This window comes from Pan paniscus, chromosome 6, assembly GCF_029289425.2.
Source record: "Pan paniscus chromosome 6, NHGRI_mPanPan1-v2.0_pri, whole genome shotgun sequence".
Lineage (NCBI taxonomy): Eukaryota > Metazoa > Chordata > Mammalia > Primates > Hominidae > Pan > Pan paniscus.
Genome location: NC_073255.2, coordinates 140619600 through 140637222, shown reverse-complemented (window position 1 = coordinate 140637222; position 17623 = coordinate 140619600). Strand labels below are relative to the sequence as shown.

The window sequence follows — 17623 nt, the reverse complement described above, 5'->3', positions numbered from 1 at the left end:
TGGAATATGCCAATAAACAGAGCAAAGATCCCTGCTGCCATGAAGTCTACATTGCAGTGAAGAGGAGACAGACAGTAAACATGAGGCATCTGAAATGACTAAACGTGGTACCATGTTAGAAGGTGGCAAGTGTTGTAGGGGGAAATAGACCACTAAAATATAGCAGGGAAAGAGCATACAGCTGGATGGAGGGGGGAAGAGGCTGATTGCAATTTTAAATAGGGTGGCAGGTAAGTCGAGTAGACCTCACTGAGAAGGTGACATTAGAGCAAAGACCAAGAAGGGGATAAAGGAGTTAGCCCAGTGACTATCTGGGAAATTGTCCAAAATGTCAGTAAGTGATTTTAAAGATAAACATTGTGGTGTTTTTTGAAGTATTGTTAGAGATGACCAAAACGAAGAATAGACAAAATATCAGAATAGACTAAAAACTTGAAAGGAACTAGGAGAAATCAGTTTTTTTTGCAGCAATTATTACTGAACAACCTAAAAAGAGCTGCAGACCTAATACATCTGTCTCTGAACCACATGAGTCCTATTGAAAATGTTAATATGAGTGTGGTATAGATAGACTTAGGATGAGGACTAGTATTTGAATTCATGCTATGATCGTGTAACTATAGGTTCCTTATCTGTGGATTAGTGATGAAGCCAAGCAAGCTAACTTGACAAAATCTACAGTACTCACGAGTGGCAGGCCTAGAATTCAAATCTCTGGACTCACAGCCCAATGCTGGTTCCATTATACCAAGTAGATTCTTAAAGTTAAAAAAAGATCAAACATTAAAAACCCTCAGGAACCACAGCCCTAATAAACAAGATTATCACTACTGCCTAAATTCCCTGAAAACCTTGGAAAGAACACATATACTCTTTGGTGCCCTAAATCTACACAGTTAAGGCAAAAGTGATGTGAGTGCATCAGCATGGCTGCCAGTGGTCCAGCAGTATGCACACATCACAGTTGAAGATGGAGCAGGGAAAATAATCGTGTGTGTGTATATATTCATTGGCCTGTGGGCTTCTTGGCATACCCTCTTCAAACACACACATTGATTATTTAGCAAGACCAGATGGCAGGCTTAGTGGCCTGACAGCAGTCATGCCCTGTAGTGCCCCCAAAGCCCAAAGGGCACGTGCCATTTATAAACCACCCTGGAATTCTCTGTTGTTGTGTTGATGGAAGCGGCTATAACTAAAGGCAAACGTTTTATGTCAGGAGGAAAGAGGTCAGGCTTACAGCTGGCGCAGAAAACCTTGGCTGCTTTCTGCCAGGCTCAGCAGTTTTTCAGCTGTTCATCACCCTCAGAACAGTGGGTGGTAGAAACTGTGGCTGTGCTCTCTAAGGGCCCTTGGATCGTGGTAGTAGGCAGCATATATGCTTCATCCCAAATGCAAACTCTTTGCAATTTTTAAATCATTTGTATTAAGGATTGGTGAAAGTTGAAACTGTGAGATGGAGAGGGGCAGAAGAGTTTAACAAGAAGTCCAGAATGTGAATGGGGTGTTTAACCTCCTTTTATATTTTTTAGCACTTTAAGTGTAACTTTATACCCAACTATTGTAAAAATTGTAGATCAGATCTACCAAAATCTTCTCTTGGCTATCCTTGATTATTCAACAGCTTATATTACTAAATATCTTTCCAATACCCTGAAATGCAAAGTCTTTATTAATTCAGACTTGTTTCTCTCTCATTGTCAGAATTGGGTTTTAACGTATCTACTTTAATTGTTGAAGAGAAAAATAAATACTGATGTATTTCACTTGAATGTACCCAGTGTTAAGCATTTGCTAGTCAAAGACATCTGTGCTCCCCTTGGCTATTTTGTAACTTATATTTTATTTTAGTGGTTACAGCTCCTGTTCATGACATCCCTAGGCTTTGTGATTTATAAACAAAGACAACTGAATTAAGAGGCTCAGGGAAAACCATCCAGGAACCCCCGATCTTGCTTCACGGTCTTACAAACTACCCAACAAAGCGACAAACTAAAGCCCTCCTGGGGCTGTGGCAGGCAGAAAGTATCCTTAAGTGGTCTGAAGACAAGCAGATTAAGGGGAATGACAAAGAGCTGATTCACATGACCGTAGTAAAATTTCTTGCTACTGACTCTGGAGGTGGGTCTGATTATTCTTTTAATTTCCTAAAGAATGGTGTTTTGGACTGGTGCTGTTTATCCCAAGATGATTGAACATAGATTTAAACAGCCTTCTTTTTCAGTCCTGAAGGCTATATACATTCCCACTTGACAGCTTTATCTAGTCCAAAGTCAAAATTCCTAGATTTATGCCCAAGAAAAATTTTACATTGAGTTATTTTGGGTGCCCATGGAAGAATTCTTTCTACACATGCTGCTATATAACCTGCTTGATTCCTCCATATTTTGAAGGACAAAGACCAAGTTTGGATCTATACAATCACTTGGGGAAGGAGGGCAAAGCTGTTACAAACATACATAATTCACAATTTTGTTTGACTTGTGAAATATTATTTCATCCAATTTATTAATCCAACATTATTTTTAATGCACATGTGAAAATTCAGTTGTTTCATGTAAAAATTAATATAGATTTGTTATAATCAAGTTTTTAAGAGTTGGAATTCATTGGTATTAATTAATATATATTGTGCTGTATCCCCAGTGGGCATATGTGAAACACTGCACCAGACCCCACGTGAGGTGTGTGGCAACATAAGGCAGTCTCTCGTCCCATTGTTAAGAAGCTTATAGTACAGGTTTACTAATGCAAACCCAGAAGAGAAGGACCAAGACACATTTGCAGAAAAATATAAACTTAGTGGAATGGTGTTCCTCTCATCTCCTCTGAGCCCTTGCTCCAATAATTGTGCTTTCTCTTTCTGATAGCTTCAATGTCTTCCTCTTCAGTGGCCACCTCCTCCTCTGTGCTTAAATATGCTGAAGCCACTGCTACTTTAACAAGTATTTCATCCTGAACTTTGGGTACCCCCGGCCATGTTTCCTTCTTACAGTCCAGCTTCTTGAAAGAGCAGTGTGTGTCGCCAGGCTTTCATCCTAACCCTGCCATCTGGCCTCTACCGCCAGCACTCCCTGGAAACCATCATCCTCAAGGTCACCAATAACCCACTAGGGTGCCAACTAATCCAGAGGACTCGGATCCTCACCCTACCTGACTTCTCTTTTCTTTCTCAGTTTCTGTAATGAGTTGTTCTTCTTCCCACATCACACATTCTGGGGTTGGGCTTCTTTTTGCACTTTTTTTTTTTTTTTTTTTTTTGAGAGGAGTCTCACTCTTGTCACCAGGCTGGAGTGCAGTGGTGCCATCTCGGCTTACCGCAAACTCGGACTCCCGGGTTCAAGCAATTCTCCTACCTCAGCCTCCCGAGTAGTTGGGACTACAGGCGTGCACCACCATGCCCAGCTAATTTTTGTATTTTTAGTAGAGATGGGGTTTCACCATGTTGGCCAGGATGGTCTCAATCTCTTGATCTCATGATCTACTCGCCTCAGCCTCCCAAAGTGCTGGGATTACAGGCATGAGCCACCATGCCAGGCCTTCTTTTTGTGCTTTTATATTGTCCCTGTTGAACTCACTCACACCTATAATTTTCATCTCCCTAGCTCTCCACTTCCTTGGTGCTTATACAAAGAGTCAAGAAGGTAAAATGATTGTGAGCATGAAGTTTGCAGTTACCTATACTCATGAGTTAGAATTTCTGCTCTGGCACTTTCTAGCCACGTAATCTTTGAGTCTCAATTCTCTCATCTGTAAAATAGGGAAAGGGATAGTATCAACCTTTTTGGCCACTGCATACCATTCCCAAGAGCCTGGTACAATATTTTGTGCCCAGAAGGAACATCATAAGGTTGTGAGGATTAAATGTTGTGATGAAGTGCATAGCATAGTGGCTAGCACATACTCTGTAGATGTTAGCTCTCACTACTATTACTAAACACTACATTTGGGTGTCATTTAGGCACCTTGAACTCAATATATTCTAAACTGAACTTTAGTTCCTCCCAAATCTGTACCCCTCTATTGCAGTTCTGGTTAGCATCTTCATCATCACCCCAGTCACTAAACAGAGACCTAGGTAACACATTTCTTTGCTTATTCCTTGTTGTCATCCATGTCTATATCCAGTGTGTCTAAGGCCAATTTACACAATGTCTCTTAAACCAACCCCTTTCTTTCCATGCCTACTGCCATTTTTTTTTATTCAGGCCTTTCACACATTGATCAAAATGCTCCTGGCCTCAAACCCTATAACTGCCCTCTATTTCCCCCCAGTTCAGCCTGGATTTCAGGACTTCCCTGATCTGTCCCACCTCTCTCTCTCTCCAACGTCATCTCCACATTTAGATCTTTCCACACCCATCACCCTCACCTGACACCAGACTCTTTATTTCAGCTGGAATAAGTATGTCCTTCATCAGAGATGCCATCCTGACCCTATCACTGTAGCTCATATATGCCAACTCCTTTCCCTGGTGTACTTTCCTCCATACCTCCTCTGCTGTCTAACTGATGAAGTTGCGCTCATCCTTAAAGATCCAGTTCAAGTGTCTCCTCCTATATCATCTTTATTTTTATCACTCTCCCACCTTATATTTGCTAACTGAATTTAGTTCACCATATTGTATGTAATGCATTGACTTCTAAATGTATTTTATACTACACTTTGGATCCCTTGATCCAGAAGAGACTGGATCATTTTTATATTCCCAGAACTTGGCACAGTACCTGACACTTAGCAGGCACTCAAATATTAGTTTAGGAAATGAATGAACCATATAAAGCAAGGACACTTTTCCAAAAATGCCGATTTACTCTTATTTCTTTAATTGCCAGCCAGTCTGTACCTCCCATGTCCCCAGAAGTGCTTTTACATCTGTATTTAAGCATTGTGCACTCTTTTTTCATTGATGAACTTTACTAGGAGTAGCCTAACAAAACTCAGAGTTGGTTAGATGGTATTTGAGATGATGTTTGCTTTATTGCTCACTGTCCTGTATGAGAAACTACAGAAGAAACTTCTATACAGTCTGTGTACCTGCAATAACTGTCCTTCTCCTGAATAATATGTGTTCTTTTAAAGTTATGAACTCTTCTATTTCTGTAACTTTATGGCTTGAGAACCAAATTGAAGTCCTGGGGGCATGCATCTTGCATACATATCTCAAAATGGCATTATTATTTTTCTACCCTCGTTTGTCATCTTTGATTTCCCCCCTTTATTATCTTGTTCAGCTGTCTGCCTTTTTTTGTAAGCTGCCTTAAATCTATCTTAGAGCAAGACAGATTATACAATTCATCCTTAGGTATGTAAAGGAAAGTGAAAAGAAATATGAAGAAAAGTGAAGGAAGAAGATGACATATGTACAAGCAATAAGGAAGAAAAGGAACAGAGGAGATGATTAGAATTTTCTAACAACAATGGTTTTAGTAATATTGGCTTGCTGATGTTATCAGAATCCATTCAACTAGCATTTTTGGAACTGCCATGTGTGAGACATTGTGCTCAGCATTGGGAATGCAGAGATATTCAAGATAGAGTCTCTCTACTCACAGGAATTTGCAGTTGGATCAGCTCTAATTGCTACTGTGGCCTTTAAGATTATGACTGAGATAAAGAGAAGAAACTTTTCCCCAAAAGGGACCCTTTCCTCACCCATGGGAAATTAACTATTGTAGTTAGAGTGTCAATTAAGCTTCTATGTACTTGAGGTACTAAGCAAAGTACTTCAACATGTGGGTGGGTTAAATGACTAGAAGTTTATTTCTTAGTCATAAACCAGTTTGAGGATAGATGGTCTAGGGCTGTCAGGGTCGTTCTACTGTGCACAGCAAGTAGCTTCCAAATCTAGGCGCCAAGCTGGCTGCTCCAAAACTCACCACCTCCTACAGCAGGGAGGGGAAAGGGCCAAGGAAGCATGCCCATTCCTTTAGGACATCACCCAGCCCTGAAAGTGACCCTAGTCACTTCTGCTCACCTCATATGGGCAGAACTTAATTCCTTTGTCACAGGAAGCTATAGGGGGGCGCTGAGAAATAAAGAAATAAAGAAAAGAAGAATAGACATTGGAAAATCTCTAGCAATTTCTGTTGATGTTAGCAACAAGGTTTCTTCCTTCTCCTCCACTTCTTCCTCCTCCTTCTTCCTCTTTTGAGCCTAGTGATTTTCCTTCCAACCTCTAAATGTTACTTAAAAGCCATACGTTCTCAGGTTTTGGGTCAATTTATACCTGCAATTTCTCACATCTGCTCCATCTATGAACTTCATCTCTTCAAGTTCTCAAAGGTCTAGGATTTTTAAAAGTTGCTACACAGCAACAATTTTTTAAAAATTAAAATTTGGCCAGGCACGGTGGCTCACGCCTGTAATCCCAGCACTTTGGGAGGCTGAGGCGGGTGGATTGCTTGAGCCCAGGAGTTCAAGACCAGCCTGGGCAATGTGGTAAGATCTTGTCTCTACCCCCCTAAAAAAAAAAATTTACTGGTCTTGGTGCTGTATGCCTGTAGTCCCAGCTTCTTGGGAGGCTGAGGCAGGAGGATCATTTAAGCCTAGGAGGTCGAGATTGCAGTGAGCCAAGATGCACCACTGCACTCTAGCCTGGCCAACAGAGCGAGATACTCTCTCAAAATATAAATAAATATAAAAATAAACATGTACCAACAATTCAAATGATATTGTTTTGCATTCTGATTTTTCACTTAAAACTTGTATTGATATTGTAAGCAAATTTTTGAAAAATGTGTGGATATCTCCCCAGAAAAGATGGGGACATGAGCATGGAAGACAATGAGCCATAATTTTTAATGTTTGAGGCTCCATTATTTATAGCTCCTATTGGAATAAATCTTATCTGAAAGAGTTCTCTATCTCCTAGTTGCAGGTTGTAAAGATATATTTTCATTTTGTTCCTATTTCATTTATTTTAGAATATGAAAGATGATAAATTGTTTTGAGACATAAATCAAGTTGAGGTGGAAAATCAGAGAGGGAAGAGAAAAATAATTCCTAATATTGCTGGTTCTGTGTATAATTTAGCTGTCCTTAAATATTAAGAAATCTTTTATACTGAGCATAAGTATGTTCTTGAACACAGGGAGAACTGTTTTCACTCTAAATTTATAACATTTTTGGAAGCTTAATTATCATACTTGAAGGTCAAATGGTGCTTTATTGCAATAAAATACAAAAAGTAATAAAGAAATTTTTCCTGGGGAGATGAAAGTCTAGGTTCATAGCTCATTAAATGCTAACTTCAGAGCCCATGTCTAATTTGTCATATTTAGCTTTGGAAGTTTAATACATTTGAATTTCAAATTAGGTGAAGAGATACCTGAGGCAGAACTACCTAGGGCCTTTGAATTCCAAAATGATTCAGGAGATATAGTCCCTGTAACATAATACCTGTATTTGTAAGAATTGCTTGCCATCTACATATAATGCTTGTCTGACTCAAAGGCTTTTTTTTTTTAAGTAATCAATAATATTAGCTCAAAGCTCATTTACCACCTCCCGAATTCATTTTCAGGCATCTTTTCCTTTTTCTGCTCCACATATTTAAGTCTCCATTCTTTGCGCTGAGTAATTTGTTCAACAAGTTGGCTGAAGTGTATTAGTACTGCTATATTTTGGAGTCAGATGATTACTTTAAAATTTCCATCCAAAATAAGTCAGTTGAAAGAAAAAAACACATATGTCAAGAAAATAACCTTTGGGGGAATTAAACACGACCTCATTCTTTCTAATATGCCTACTTCAGGCTGCTGTGATCTATGAGATTCTGGCAGGCTCAACTTTTGAAAGAGCGTATGCACAGAAATGCTTCTTAAGAAATGAAGCTTTTTTTTTAACTTTTAGCATGTGATTTGTCTCCTGGACAAACTGAATTGATGATGGGAGGAATTTAGGCTTCAATTTAGTATTGAGATACCATCTAAGGATCCATGTTTATAATATTTATTTTGAAAGGCCCAATAGTTTAACCTATTAAAATGTTATTAAGAAAAGCATTAGTGTATGACAGGCATTCAGTGAATATTAATTGAATGCAGTAATTCAAATAAAGAAATGCTAAGATGTTAAAAAAAAAAAAAAAGAAAAGAAAAGTATGACTATGAGCACCAATGACCAAATGTAGTCACAGAAGCTAATGTGGAGATATTTGCTGCCTATTTTAGTTTGCAGAAATGTTCTAACTTTCATTTCTGTCTGCAAAGCTCAGCTGGTGCTAATGCAAGAGAAACTGTCATAAGGATAAACCACTCATTATAATCTGTGAGATGCTGTAAATAATTGGAGGTAATTTTGGAGACAAAAATATATTTAGTAAATTAAAGGTAATGTTCACAAAGTAAGTCTGTCTAATGACAAGCAATACATTAGTTGCACTTTAAAGTTTAAAAAGTGAGTAAAAAGTGGTTCTTCTCATACCACGATGAAGGCCAGATTAATTCACACTGAGTGAAAATAGTGAGTTTTTAAAAATAATTTTTCACCTTTCCCAAAGATATTTCTTGGGAAAAAAGCGGCAACTCTTCTGATTAGAACTATCACCAACACAGAGACATGTTAACATATACGAGCTAAGAGCTTTCCATCATTTATTCAAAAAAGTATCAGTATGCACTTTTTCTGCTTTCATTTTAAGCAAATAAATAATAACCTTGTTTAAAGAGACCAGGAAGCATGTTATTCCTTTGAAACTTTTGATACTGAATTTACTTGCTTTCATGTTAGGCTCAATCAAGCCTTGTGATATGAATTGCTTATCTTATGAACTGGGTCTTTTCATGACTGTTCCACATAATCATTCACCCTCACTATTTTTTGAATAATTATCTTTATCAAGTCTGCATTAGTACAGAGATCTTGTGTTCATTCAAGGCAGTTCCAGTCTCTTTCTTTTGCTAGCTTATGGTGATTAGTAAATCATTTCAAGAATAGTACAGTTGAATTTTTTAAAAAAGAAGTTCTATAAGCAATCTATTTTTTTCAAACTTTAAAGTACCTTCTAAAAACAATGATTGTTTACTTTTATTCTTAACATGTTTAAGCTTATTAATTTTAGAAATCTATTTCTGTCCTCTTTGCGTAGTCTGTGAAATCTTAGTAAAATACATACGTAATCTTCAGGTCACCTAATAATACTCAAGAATCTAGGAAAATGCTCGGCTAAGGAAAGACTTAGAATGTTGCTGAAGCATTTCATTGCTGATCTAAATCTTTGTATTTTGCCAAAACATCATCTGGATAGGCCCCACTGGAGAGAGAATTTGGAGGACAAATAACTTTTAAGTGGCACTATCACAAACATCAAAAAGAATCTGGAAAAGAAATCATAAGTACACATTTATGAGTGGTTTTGACACTCATAACATTTATTTGCTTATCTAGTATGAAAAGATTGTATTATGCTGAAAACTTTAAAATTCCTTTTTTTTTCTCATTTAACTGGTCTGCTCTCAAGAGGGATTTGACTTATGAAATTAAGTAGATTCTCATTTATCAATACTTTCCTAGTAAAAATTGCTACCAATTTGTATTGATAGTTTTAAAGAAATTTGGCTTTTTCAACTAAAAACAAGTCAAAGTATGCTAGGCTTTCATTCTGAATGCCTAGCTGGAAAAAAGCTTTTAAAAACCCTGGTGATTTTAGAGAGATTCTATCTTAATTCCTCCATTCTGTTGGCTTGCTTTTACTTGTTTTTTAGGCAAAGTAGAACCTTTATTTTAACTTACCTGTGTAACATTTTATATTTTATCTGTGGTCTTAATTAAGTTAATTCAGTCTGAGGACATTAGGCATACTCTTTAAGTTATCATGATATACCCAAGGTCAATTTCCAATTCAGTCCAGTTACTTGAACTTGATCAAGCTTTACAAAGGATATAGTTTCTGTAATGTTTGTGAATTTCAATGGCATTGTATTTCTGGATAAAGATTACAGAGATGTATGGTTATGCTGAATGAGATTTAAAGTTCATCGAAACACAAATACATTCACATGCACTTTCTAACAGGGAACTCTTAACAGAATTGGATATTCCTAGATTCATCCTAGCTGAACATTCATTCCTAGTTGAACATCCTACCTTACAGAAAAAATATTCACTTCTGAAAAAATGTAGAAATTCAGTTTGATTTATACAAACACTTGATTCCTTATTAAATCATTTATCTTTCCATAAGTTACTTCCAGCCTCTATGTACAGTTTCATGGGTCTCACCAATGAAACTAAATTAGGACCATATTATGAAGGTTCCCCACAGTGATCTCTCTGGGTACAGAACAACTCCAGCCTATCTTCCTCTCTCTTCAATTCAGTATCCTCTGACAAGTAGCAGGGTTCCCATCCCTAGTGCATCTCCCTATGTGCACACCTTTGGTCATCTGACCTGATCTTCTTATCACTACCACAGAAATACCTGGAAGAAACTGCGATATCTTTTTACACTTCTGTTAAAGGTGTATTCCATCCCATTCTTTCTCCAAAACCAAAACCCACTTCTTTAAGAACATTTCTGTTTTTTCTCATTCTCAGAAACCAAAACTCCCTAGTTTAAGCCATTTGACAATTTTATGTCGTTGCTAGGTTTTAATCATGCAATTTTAAATTCAAAAGAGTTGAGAAACTGGGCAAGATGCAAGGTGGGGTGGGGCATTCTAGGATCCTGGGAGAGACAGAAAATCAGTAACAGACCAATAAAATGTTGAGATAAAAACATACGAGCAATCTAGAAAAATTCAATGATTCAATCTAGAGCTAGTTCAATGGCAGAGGAACAGGAAAGGTAGACTTGGAGCTATGTCATTGGGTAAGCACTTGGACAGTTGACAAATGAGGACGGGTCTAGCAAGCATGCATTTTACATTTAATAAAGGAAAGAGTAAAGGCCTTTATGCCAAGTTCATATAATAAAAGAACTTAATAATTCACTCATAGTCACTAGTATGAGGCAAGGCAGGTAGTATCCAAATGGGAGTATACTAAATAATGTTGAACTATATCATTCTTCCTCAGGCTACTTTAATTTTTCCATGGTACATTTACCTCAGTAAATGTGGAAAAGATGGTGAACTTCCTACGGGCTTAGAAAATTTGTTTAGACTACATAAAACTAGATTGATATGGTCATTTATTGAGAAATGATTAAAATAAGCTTCTAGGGCCAGTACTTTACTAGGCTTTGGCCCATTTTTATGCCACATATGCGTGAATCTTTTTCAGGAAAATTTGTACTTTTCCTTGCATTAAGTTTTGCATACTAAATGTTTCTCTTTTGAGGAAATAATGTTTAGTTATCTCAGATAGTGGACATTTTTGTTAAAATATATTAAAACAAACCTTCCTAACTAGTGATTTAAAATACGATGTAAATTTGTTGAGTTAAATTAAATCCAGGTAAATACTGACTTGGTGTTGAAGCTCCCCAGACCACTTATAATAAAGGACTTTTGGACAATGTTATGTGTCTATTCTGGCATTTTTTAAAGGTTTGGATCTTCAATTATTTTCTGAAATATCATAAAATATATTACAACTAAGAAGTAGCTTTCAAATCAATTTATTATTTATTGAGACACTATTACCAGCTTTGGCTTATGTCTTGGGTGGACATATTTTCTGCTTTTGAGGAGCCTATTTCTTCTTCAGAGCAAAGATGAGTACTTAACACAGAGAACAGTTCAGCATGCTATAAAAATAAGCAGTGGATTGTGTAGTTTAAACCAGTGAATTTTAAATCTGACTTTCTATCAGAATCAGTGAAGGAGGTTTTAAAAAATACAACTTCCGGGCCTCCACCCTCAGAGATTCTGACTCAGTGGGTCTTTCTAAAATGGCCCTCTCCCGATGATTGTGATGTAGGTGTTTCAGTGAAAGCTTCCATGTGTCCAGATAATTTAGCAAAGGTAGATGTCCATTTCAATAAACAATTTAAAGTAAAGCATTTTATAACTCATTCCCTTTATTGAGTTGAGGCCTTAGTCACCAAAGTCATTTAATGTAAAGTAGGCAACAGTATTTCTGCAGATATTTTGTTATACATATCTAACTATTGTATTGCATAGTAAATATTTCTAATTAATAATTGTCATAACTTTTCCTACATTTAATTTAACCAGTTTATTTCACAACCTGTGAAATAATTTGAAAAGTTCCATATTGTGTAGACAGGATTTTTCTTTTCTTTTTAACACTTTATAACATGAATACAGAGAATCCCTTTTGCAATATAGCTAACGTTAGGCATGGTAAACTATCATAATATCTTTTTTTTTTTTTTTTTTTTTTCTTGAGGTGGAGTCTCACTCTGTCCCCCAGGCCGGAGTGCAGTTGTGCGATCAGCTCACTGCAAGCTCCGCTTCCCAAGTTCACGCCATTCTCCTGCCTCAGCCTCCTGAGTAGCTGGGACTACAGGCACCCGCCACCACACCTGGCTAATTTTTTTATTTTATTTAATTATTTTATTTTATTTTATTTTTTATTTATTTTTTTTTTTTTGAGACAGAGTCTCGCTCTCTCCCCCAGGCTGGAGTGCAGTGGCGCGATCTTAGCTCAGTGCAAGCTCCGCCTCCTGGGTTCACGCCATTCTCCTGCCTCAGCCTCCCGAGCAGCTGGGACTACAGGCGACCGCCACCACGCCCGGCTAATTTTTTGTATTTTTAGTGGAGATGGGGTTTCACCGTGTTAGCCAGGATTGTCTCGATCTCCTGACCTCGTGATCCGCCCGTCTCGGCCTCCCAAAGTGCTGGGATTACAGGAGTGAGCCACTGCGCCCGGCCATTTTTTAATTTTTTTATTTTTAGTGGACACGGAGTTTCACTGTGTTAGCCAGGATGGTCTCGATCTCCTGACCTCGTGATCCGCCCACCTCAGCCTCCCAGAGTGCCGGGATTACAGGCATGAGCCACCGGGCCCGGCCACTATCATAATATCTTAAGAAACAAAACAAACAACAAAAAAATCCCTTCGGTCCTCATCTCCATATAAGATCTCATTTCTCACCTTTGCAGCTAACCTTCTTGAAAGAGCAGTCTGCACAGTAGTTGAGTCTAGACTCTGAGGCCAAAATCCCTGAGTTCATCTATAGACACTCCTTAGCACAGTGCCTTAATAGCAGGATGTTCTTCGTAGATATCAGCTTTATTAGGATTATTTTGGCCTCTCCTTCAACTCTCTTAGCTCTTAAAACTCTTTCTTTTTCTTATTTCCTTAATGGAATGCACTTTAACTCAGTCACCTTTGCTAGCTTGTCTTCTTCCACCTGTCCGTTAAATATACATTTGTGCATTTCACTTCTTTCTATTATTTATTTAGAGACAGGGTCTGACTCTCTTGCTCAGGCTGGAGTGTGATATTGCATTCCTAGCTCACTGCATCCTCAAACTCCTGGCCTCAGGTGATCCTCCTGCCTCAGCCTCCTGAGTACCTAGGACTACAGGCGTGCACCACCATGCCCAGCTAATTTTTAATGTTTTTTTTAGAGACGAGGTCTCCTACTATATTGCTCAGGCTGGTCTCAAACTCTTGGCCTCAAGTAATCCTCTTGCCTCAGTCTCCCAAAGTACTGGGATTACAGGCATGAGCTACTTCTCTCAGCCTCACTTTATACCTTACATTCTCTCTGAGTGACTCGGTCTTCCTTTTGTAACTCCACCACCTCCTGCTTGATAATGATTTCCTAATTGATATACAGTACAAATGCCCCTCCTAGCTGTAGTTCAGCACTAATAGAAGTATAATGTAAGCCCCGTGTGCAATTTTAAATATTCTAGTAGTCACATCTAAAAAATGGAAAGAAATAGATGAAATTAATTTAATAATGTATTTTATTAACACAGAATATGTAAAATATTAAACATTTTGATATAATGTGGTCAATTTAAAACTATTAATGAGATATTTTACATTTTGTGTACTAAATCTCCAAAATCTAGTATGTACTTTACACTTATAGCACATCTTAAGAAATATTTGGCCTGTATTAAGAGTTCATAAAATTGACAATTGAAATGTAGATCCACATACCCAAGTGTTTCTTACCTGCTTAAAGATCTTCCAGTAACTTAATTGAGTATCAAAAAGCATTTTCCTTTAATGTCCAGATCCACCTTGACAAAATGTTTTCATTTTTATTAGAAGAGCTGATTTACCTTTAATGCAAAAACATATCAGTTTCAAAACTATGTCCAAGTATTATTCTTGTGTCAGCATAGTATTATTAACATGGAATTCACAGAAATATTGCATACATTGAAAAGCAAGTCTAAAATAATTAACATCAACAAGACATTCTTCAAATTTTTCTCGTAGGTTTTTGCAGACAATTTAGAAGATACTGGAAATTACAGTTAAAATCTTCTGGAGACCCAATTCACGTTAGGAAATTCATGTGTAAAACCATTATTAATTTGTATTTTCAAAGTTTCAATTTCAGCTTAAGTTTTCCTACTTTTCCAGCTAGTTTGCAAATAAACCCTTGTTTTCCTTGAAGCTTCAGATTTGGCTTGTTCATATGCACTGTGATACTGATGAGAGAATGTATATCATTGTGCCAGGTTTTTGTTATTCATTATTGGATAATTGGCAAGTATTCCTTTTGTTTCAAGAAAATCTTTAATTAGGGTTAACAATTCAGTGAATCTTTGCAAAACTCTTCTCTGATTTAACCAATAAGTGTTGGCACAAAATACAAGATCATTAAATTTATTGTCTTCTATTTTTTCAAGAGTTCCAGAAACTCCTAAAAAGACTAAAAAGTCTGTAGCCATTTGATTTGCTTAATGTGACTTAAGTTTTATAACTGTGTTGTGACTCTTTATTACTGGATTTTGCTTTCATTCCTGATCAGTTGTCTTTCTTCTTTCCTCTCTTGATTCAGCTCCAACAGATGTCACTGTGCACCCACATCTAGGTGAGTGTTTAAGACTCTGATGTCATTAACTTTAGTACTTGATCTACTTGTTTGGCTTTTCTGGCTGTACGAGCAGATGTTATAGAGGTAAGGAAGCTGTCCTCTCTGATCATTGATCAGTCACTGAAATTGGACTTGGGTACGGATTATACTTGAACACAGAACCTCCTTGAGGAAACATTCATGCTGCCCAGCGGGGGGCTCATGCAGGAACTTTCGCACCTGTTAGTACCCTCAGCCCTGAGATCCTATTGAGTGTAAGCTTTTGCATTCTAATGCTTAATTTTCCCCCAGAGTCCCTCATAATACTAGATGCCCATCATAAATATTAGAGCATGGAGCTAGTGGGCAAGAAGCCATGAATGTGGAAGAATTGAAGTCATTTAAGATTTGAGATTTATGCTCAAATTAGTACTGAATTGTTAAGAAAAAGAAATTATTTTGTCATTTCTTTAAAAATTGGACTGAAGCTGGGCATGGTGGCTCATGCCTGTAACCCCAACACTTTGGGAGGCTGAGGTGGGAAGATCACTTGAGACCAGGTGTTTAAGACCAGCCTGGGCAGCAGAGCAAGACCCCCATCTCTACCAAAAAAAAGGGTTAAAAATTAGTCAGTGTGGTGGTGTGCACCTGGAGTCCTAGTTACTTTGGGGGCTGAGATGGGAGGATCATTTAAACCAGGATTTCAAGGCTGCAGCAAGCTATGATTGTGACACTGTCCTCCAACCTGGGCAGCATAGCAAGATCCTGTTTCTTTAAAAAAAAAATTGAAATGAGACTGTTTAAATAAATACCTGCTTCTTAAAATGGCACCATGGATTTTTCATAATGTCATGCTCTTAGTGGCCCACAGTTCTTGAGGCAGGGTGTATAGTGGTTAGGATCACAGATTCTGGGAAACTGCCTGGGTTTATCTCACTTTTACCACTTGCTAGCCACACAATATTGAGCAAGTTACTTAACCTCTCTGTGCCTCAGTTTTCTCATCTGCAAAGTAGAATTAAAAATAGTACCTATCTCATAGGGTTGGTATAAGGATTAAATGATTTTGTTTTCATAAAGTGTATGGTAAATAATATAGTGGTGTTTGGAAGTAAATCAATACACAAACAGGTATCCAATGAGGCTTACCCATTGCCTTTGTAAATAAAAAAGTCTCTAGAAAACAAGTGATCTTTAAGCATTAATTTTCTCATTTGTGTCAGTGAAGACTTATTTTAAAAGCAATTTCCTACACTATAGTATTTAATAAGAATGAAAAGAAATCATCCTAGCTGGTTGCAGCCTTTTCAAATGTCTTTCACTATGGGACTTTCTAGATAGGTCAGTTATTTGTCTCTTGGGCTTTTCCTTTCAACCTATAAACCCAATTAATTTATTTTTCCTCTTTGGAAAATCTGCCTTGAGAAGCTTTACTTTTATGTAATGCTACAGCTTGGGGCTCCTCTTACTTGGCAGACAAATGCAAGCGCTTAGAAGCATGCCTTCTGGCAGCCAAGACAGGCTGGTGACCCGCAGTGGCCCAGCCGAGTCTCGGCCAGACTGGGTATCTGAGAGAGCTGTACCCTGTAGGCATCTGAGGCACTGCATCTCATCGCTCAGAGGAATCATTAAATCACTCCCATGCACAGAATACATCACAGCGTTCTCTCCAGTGTATATCCATATTCTCCCTGTTCTCATGCCTGAGGCTTTGAGTCTGAGCATCCAGTCCTCTCAGTACATGCTGATTCACTGGTTTCCATGACTTCATTATGTGCTTGCCTGCTGGCATACCTGGTATAAAGGAGGCAAGGACTGCCATGGTTGGGGATGTCACCAAAGAGAATGTGAAATTATGCTTCCTGATATTGGGAAGTAATTTTAATTACCCAGTGATTTCAGAGAATTATATTTGAGTGAGCCTAAAAAACATAAAAATATCACCTTTAAAAGAAAAAGTTATGAGAGTTTTTTGTTAATCAGATATTATTTTAATTTTTCCAAAAGACAGTCTCTTTGCTAGTTCAAACAAAATTGTCAAGACCCAAAGAAGTTAGAGTAGCTGGAACAAACTTCCTAAGCAAACCATGAATCAGATGAGAGCATTGTTAAAGTACTAGATTAATTTTTACAACATGAATAGAAATAATTATCATTTATCACACAACCTTTAAAATAAGCACACTTACACCGTAGCCAGCCATGAAAGTGAGTTTACTTATTCATCATCTATTCCGCGGAAATATGAACTCTACAGTTGGTGAAAATATTGCACTTGCCATGCCCAAAGTTCTTCTAGAACTTAAAAATAGGTATTCAATATATCTCAAATGTGTAGTGATAATATATTTAACACCATGTATGGCTCCCTGGCATTCCTCCTGACTTCTAAATTGATTTTATTTAGGAATTTTACTTATATAGATAAATTTTCTTATGCAGTTCTGAAAGAGAAAAAAAGTTAACAAATTTAAAAACATTCAATAAAAGATGAGTGAATATAGGGAAGGAGAGAAAGCAAGCCAGGGCAAGAAGGATAGTGGGAAAGAGAAGAAAAAATGGGTTAGTAGATTACAGCAATTTTAGCTGACAATAAATAGCCAGAATTATCCAATTCCATGCTTTAAAGTGAATTAGACACTGACGCTGTCTGGGCAGTCTCTTGGAAGCCATGGATGAGTATATGTTGAAATATGGATATATTAGTTCATTCTCACGCTGCTAAT

The 17623-nt window shown here is 37.5% G+C and overlaps 1 protein-coding gene across 3 annotated transcripts in view; it reads left to right on the top strand.

The window, feature by feature from the left end:
- Nucleotides 1–17623, top strand: part of RELN (reelin) — a 520521-nt gene that overhangs the window by 215861 nt on the left and 287037 nt on the right. For all 3 annotated transcript variants that reach the window (XM_003825720.5, XM_055114793.2, XM_063606317.1), the window contains exon 5: nt 14883–14915. In XM_003825720.5, the coding sequence (XP_003825768.3) occupies nt 14883–14915 (33 nt within the window). The remainder of the gene's footprint in view (nt 1–14882; nt 14916–17623) is intronic.